The sequence below is a fragment of the Carcharhinus amblyrhynchos genome, chromosome 1 (genome assembly GCF_965287045.1).
Source record: "Carcharhinus amblyrhynchos chromosome 1, sCarAmb.v2.hapA, whole genome shotgun sequence".
NCBI classification, from domain to species: domain Eukaryota; kingdom Metazoa; phylum Chordata; class Chondrichthyes; order Carcharhiniformes; family Carcharhinidae; genus Carcharhinus; species Carcharhinus amblyrhynchos.
Window position 1 is genome coordinate 79,044,432 of NC_137324.1, and position 6,057 is coordinate 79,050,488.

Sequence of the window (6,057 nt, forward strand, 5' to 3'; positions counted from 1 at the left end):
TAACATGAAATCATTGAATTGACGGGACAAAAGATAAATCAGAAAATCAGCGTGTTATTTATTGCGAGATTAGAACTTCTATCAATACTTTTTCTCTCATGGAGTTCCTTCAAGTCTGGAAACCGGATGTACTTCCATGTCCCAGTTTCTTACACTAACGAAACTGTTGTAATTCATAGGCAGTCATTATGGTATAAATTCTGATTGTAATTAATTCATCACAGTCTTCCAGTCACTGACTGACGTTCCTGCCCATCCAACTCTCCAAAAATCGTATTTATGCACCCATTCAAAACTAGACAAATATTATAAATATTTTAAAGAAACATTCTAATATTGCTTAATTCGTATTTCATGTTAAAGTCAGCAACAAGCGTCGTGCAGGGAACATTATGTGCCTATCATTCGTACCAACATCAATCTTGTTTAACTGTGGATATTCAGTACAGATCTTAGGTTATTGCTTGCATTGTACAATTGTCGAAAATTGATAACTTTTTATCCTGTGTCGTAATGTCGCATTACATTATTATATTTGATATTTTCAATTCCTGATATGCAAAATTATGAATTGATATTGCTCATGCAATGAAGCCCAAATTTTTTTTTTAACGAAGTGCATTTACTTACTAACGTAAGTTGTGTTTTGCGAATTACTCGTGTGCTTGAATGGCGACATGATTTGTTAGATTCAATGTTTTAATAATTTAATGCACTGATAAATGGTGCCTTGAACGGTGAGTGGCACCAGGTGATGTAGAAATTGAATTGGATCCGATTCCTACCGCTTCCAATCCGCGCATAGTAAAATCCGAAATGACATTGTATTGTTCTCCTTCGGGTCCTTTCCCTTCTTAAAAGTCGTACCGTCATTTTCGTTCAATGAAATTAATGTTAATTATATTAAAACATTATGTCTGTTCGTCGGGTAAGCGTTTCACACTATGTGCTCTCACGCACCATGAAGCTGTTTGAAATCAAATGAAAATATTTGCTACTTTTATAATCAGTGGTAAAATTATAGTTTATAATCAAAAGTTATAAGGAATGTGAATAAATAAAATGGCGTTATATAGCGAATGCCTAGTCTGGAATGCTCACAAATGATTAATTATTAATAAATTTACTGGTTTCACAATAGACCCGCGCCTTGTGTTCCCCAACTTTTCATCGCTTTGCAGATTTCAGTCCAATTAGACAAATTTTCTTGTGATTTCTACCTGCTTGTTGTCTGCTTGAGCGCACGAAGGTGTGTGTACATTATTTGAATACTCTAATCCAATTCTCTTCATTCTTGTATTAAAGCAGCCAGGATAATCAAGGACGCCAGACATTCTCTCTTCCATTTTCTTCCGTCGGGAAGAAGATACAAAAGTCTGAGTTCACGTGCCAACCGACTCAAGCACAACTTTTCTCTGCTGCCATCAGACTTTTGAACGGACCTACCACACATTAAGTTGATCTTTCTCTACACCCTAGGTATGACTGTAACACTATATTCTGCACCCTCCCCTTTCCTTCCCTCCTATGTATTTTATGACGGTATACCTTGACTGTATAGCGCGCAAGAAACAATACTTTTTACTCTATCCCTATATATAACAATAATAAATCAAATCAAGTGAAAACTCCATTTGTGTCCTCTTAATTGTTTAAGCATAATGAGAAAATAAAATGCAAGATCCGGGAATTATTAACAATTTATTCCTGATTGTATACATCTATTCATATTGCTTCTGGGTTAGAGGACTGTCCTGTTGAGTGAATTAGCGGAAATAATCTCTACTCTTAGTTATTTAAATAAATCGCATTCTAGAGTCAAACAATTATTTTGTTTTTTTTACAATATATTAAATATTTAAGTGAAAATGATTGCGAGTTTGTTCCATAGATTATAAAATGTGCTACAACATTCACCTGCATAACCATCTTCTCAAGAGCAATTAGGTATAGGCAACAAATGTTGGCCTAGCCAGCAACGCTCACATCTTGAGAAAGAATTTTTTAAAAATCAATGATTGACATACTTCTAAGGGAATATGTTAAGTTTGCATTCTATGAGATGAGTAGAAGTTCAATATCATTGTTGATTCCAGTCACAGAAAAATCACTGTCCGTGTTTTTAAAGGAAGCCCCAGATTGACTCCCTACCGTAGTTTCACCTGAAGATTTCTCGCCTAGAGCCGCTTCGGGTTTGCTGCAATTTGCCTTGGTTTGTCTCTTCGCTTCCTCTTTCTTCCATTTCATCCTTCTGTTTTGGAACCAGATTTTGATATGCCTCTCGGTAAGGCTCAGCATAGCTGCTAGTTCAATGCGCCGGGGTCTGGAGATGTACTTGTTAAAGTGGAACTCCTTCTCCAGTTCCAGCAACTGCCCTCTGGTGTAGGCCGTCCGGGTCCGTTTGTTTTCATCGGCGTCCATCGTGAAGTTGTTTCCTAGCAAAAAAAACCAGATCCGTGATCTTTACTCGTTCATTAATCGCAAACGACACGCAAACTAAGGAAATGCGCTGATCGAGGAATTTGTAATTTCAGCCCTCTAGGTCAGGATCTGAGGGCCACTTTAAAATCGAAGAAGATGTATTTTGAAAAATTTAATATTGTTCGTGACGGTTACAGCAACAATAATTTTTTAAGCAACGTATTTTAGGACGGCGTGACGGGTTGACATTCAGTGTGGGGAAGTGGCCTATGTACAGTTGGGAACAAATGTCACAGCATTACAAAATTATAGGATAACGACAGAGGCGAAATATCACATCTACCTTTAAAACAAAATGCATATCGTAAGTATCCGGGGCGGCCTATTCCTTTCTAAGGGTCTTTCTTCTCTACAATATTAGTACTTTGCGAAGGTAACAAGACTACTTTGTGTTGTGGTCCATTTTGTGGAGGAATGTGTTGAATTTGGGGGCTTTTTATGCACACATATTATCTACAATTCTCTGAAACTCTGAAAGCAATTATACTTTTTTGTGACAGACTATACAGCGGGCACCATGTGTGTGTTAAACTCCATAAATACCACTGGCATAACCTTAGTTAATTAGCCTAATATCAAAACTACAATTGAGAATCCAATTTTACAGAAGAAAAACTAACTGTACCAGTGGTGGAGTGAACATGCCCTGTTACCTTTCGTTATAAAGACTTGCTTTTAAAAAAAACCCCTTGTGCATAACTAAATTAACATAGGATTTTAAGTGAGTCTAAAACGTAATCTGATCAAATATTAAATGTACTGGTTTATGTACCATTAACTTCTTCTGTATCTGAATATTGACGACGACTGACAAATAATTTTGTAACAAACACAGGGGGGAATTATCGGCTGCATTTCCCCAAGAAAGATCATTACAGTACCAAGTAAACAATACAGCTATTCCAATACAAATATCTTTCTTTATTATGAGCCACATTCTCTCCTCGGTTAGATATCGGTGTTGCGGTAAAATCGTGTCCTCTCATTCTGAGCTACCAAGCTAATTTTAGTACATGTGAATCTCGCCTTCCACAAATGTATCTGTAAGGGCCTGTGATTAAGATTACACATTTGCACAGAAGCTTTTTGGCTATTCGACATAAGTGTGCAGATGTCTTTTATCGTGGCGGTGTGTTGAAAACTGCTGGGGTTATTCCGAAAGCAAATTAAGGGCCATTTATCCCTTGTCTGGGAATGCAGATGTATTTGTACTCTAACATCTGTATTTTTTACTTGGCACCGTAATGCTCTTTCTTGGGGACATGCAGCCGATAATTTACCCCCGAGTTTGCTCCAAAACTACTCTGTCCGGCAGTACGATAATAATGGATAAAAGCAAATTGCTGTGGATGCTCGAATCTGAAACCAAAAGAGAAAATGCTGGAAAATTTCAGCAGGTCTGGCAGCATCCGTAAAGGGAGAAAATAGCTGACGTTTCGAGTCTAGATGGCCCTTTGTCAAAGCTCAGAATAATGATGGGCTCAATAATAATGGAACAACTCCCAATCTTAAATATCTTAATGTTTGAAGGAAACTAGAGAATTTGGTGATATATTGATTTGTAAGAGAAAAATACTTATGACCTAAGATTTAAGTTTGAAAATTAACTTGTAGAAATAATGTTATGATATTCACTATTGAAGCTGGGGAAAGGTTATTACCAACAACACTGTTTCCAATTGTCTGCCAGGTAAATGAACGTGGACAAACACGGATACGATCTATGTACTGTTGAATTCAGTGTGGGTCTGTATCTATCTACTACTGCCATTCTCAACCAAAATGGTCCTTTTTTTCTATTAACTTTTTATGAATTTCTTTGCAATCCGTACACCGACATTCCACACTTACACAATAGACCGATTGTGGGTCTATTTTTTCCTCATCCTTACTGCACTGTTTGATATGATATTGTTGCGGTAAAGGTGTTAATGTGCTTCAGTATTCACTAAATATTATCATTTCGCGAGATTTCGCCTTAAAGTTCTCAATCATTACTTAGCACTTTTAAAAATAATATGCGGCAGCAGGACCATTTGAGAGGCTATCTCATAAAAACGCTAGCCAGGCCTGATAATTGGTTTTATCCTTATGTGTCATGTCCATAACGTACATTTCTACAATTACGCACGTCCGAACGCCTGAAAGTACTTGACAGAAAGGCGCTGATTAGTAAAATTTAGCACTAAGAGAATCAGCAAAAATACGGATGAGAAATTATGGAAGAGAGCGGCTTCCAGGCCCTCTCCTTACGCCTCAGTTCCACAGACTCAATGCAATGGGCAATATTGTGGATTCTACCCACTCTAATCGGGGTGTGAGCGGGAGGTGAGGGTGAACAATTAAAGAAGATAGCACTCTGACATTATTCCAGCCCAATCAATTATTCCCACCCCCCGCCCCCCGTCATGTTTCCCTTAGTCCCACCTGTACAGCAACCATCAGACTCAAAAAGGGAAGCAAATCAAATATATACGCAGCGAATTGGCTTGGTTGGTGGAAAGCGTGTATGGCGGCGTTTTTTTTCTTCAGTCGTTTCCTACCGTGAATTAATTTTGGTATTAACAATAACAGCGACAGAAAGTGAAATGGTTCCTTGATTTGTAATTGTTTTCAGATGTGAATTCTATTCTACTTCGTGTCTTAAGGTAAAAATGTAATCTGGGCAGGTATTCACATGTACATAATATGTGCTCTGGTATTTATGTATTGGGGTACTTGTCCACAAGCACACACATACCATGTTTTTTTTAACGTAGACATAGATTTAGTTACATAGTAAACATTATTTTATATCTGAAAAGGCTCTGGATAAGGGCCATTCAAAGTATGTTCGTTCCGGTTCGTATTTATCATTAAACTCAAAGGCTAAACTTATTAATCGATTAGCTTGTGGCCGTACCTTCCCACTGATTTCTCCAAGTGTAAGTATGTGATTTCGTGTTCTTCATCCAGGGGAACGGGTAGCGGCCCTGGGGCTGGAGGTTATCGCCGTGCCCTGTGTTGAAGTAGTTGGGCTGGCAAATGTAGCCGGACTTTGGGTCTGTAGTACCATCGTAGTGAGTGAAATCCGTCATGTTATGCTGGTTCAAATCCCCGAAGCAAGATCTCAGGAGAGAGGGCTGCGGAGTCCTGGCGTAGATGCAGGCAGGTGGACTCTGAACATATTCTGGGCTCTGGTACCGGCAAGCACTCTCAAGGTAGTCCACCTCTCCGTCCATAACTGAAATTAGATCTGGCATCAACGGAGGTCTTGTGTCAACGCTTCTACAAACAGTGAAATGCCCAGTTTCACATGGAGTGAACGCTGACACCTGATCTGTGGCTTCTCACCTGTTACTTTATCATGTGATTATTTTTGAGTCACTGATTGGTAGACAGCAAAGAGGCGTTTTCCTTCACAAAAACTCGTCTAATACATCAGGCTGTGAGCCACAGTGAAACACTGCAGTATAGTGCGAGAAATGTCGTCTTTAAAAGTTCACATTTATTCCTTTGATTATTTCATAACAGGCCAAACATAGAAGAGTAAGTTGTGGTAACAGACTGCAAGTTCCACCAGACTTAATTGCGCAA

At 38.5% G+C, this 6,057-nt stretch overlaps 1 protein-coding gene across 1 annotated transcript; it reads right to left on the reverse strand.

Moving 5' to 3' along the window:
* Positions 1-2,055: 2,055 nt before the first annotated feature.
* On the reverse strand, positions 2,056-5,723 carry LOC145349682 (pancreas/duodenum homeobox protein 1-like). Its single transcript, XM_080198214.1, has 2 exons — positions 5,384-5,723; positions 2,056-2,435 (listed from the first exon to the last, which is right to left on the reverse strand). Exons 1-2 carry the CDS (start codon positions 5,721-5,723, stop codon positions 2,056-2,058), a joined length of 720 nt encoding a protein of 239 aa, XP_080054340.1.
* Between the last annotated feature and the right edge of the window lie 334 nt (positions 5,724-6,057).

Coding starts and splice junctions, on each gene's coding strand:
- LOC145349682 (XM_080198214.1), bottom strand. CDS start 5,723: ATGCCAGATCTAATTTCAGTTATGGACGGAGAGGTGGACTACCTTGAG. Junction 2,436..5,383: donor TTGGAGAAATCAGTGGGAAG/GTACGGCCACAA, acceptor TTTTTTTGCTAG/GAAACAACTTCACGATGGAC.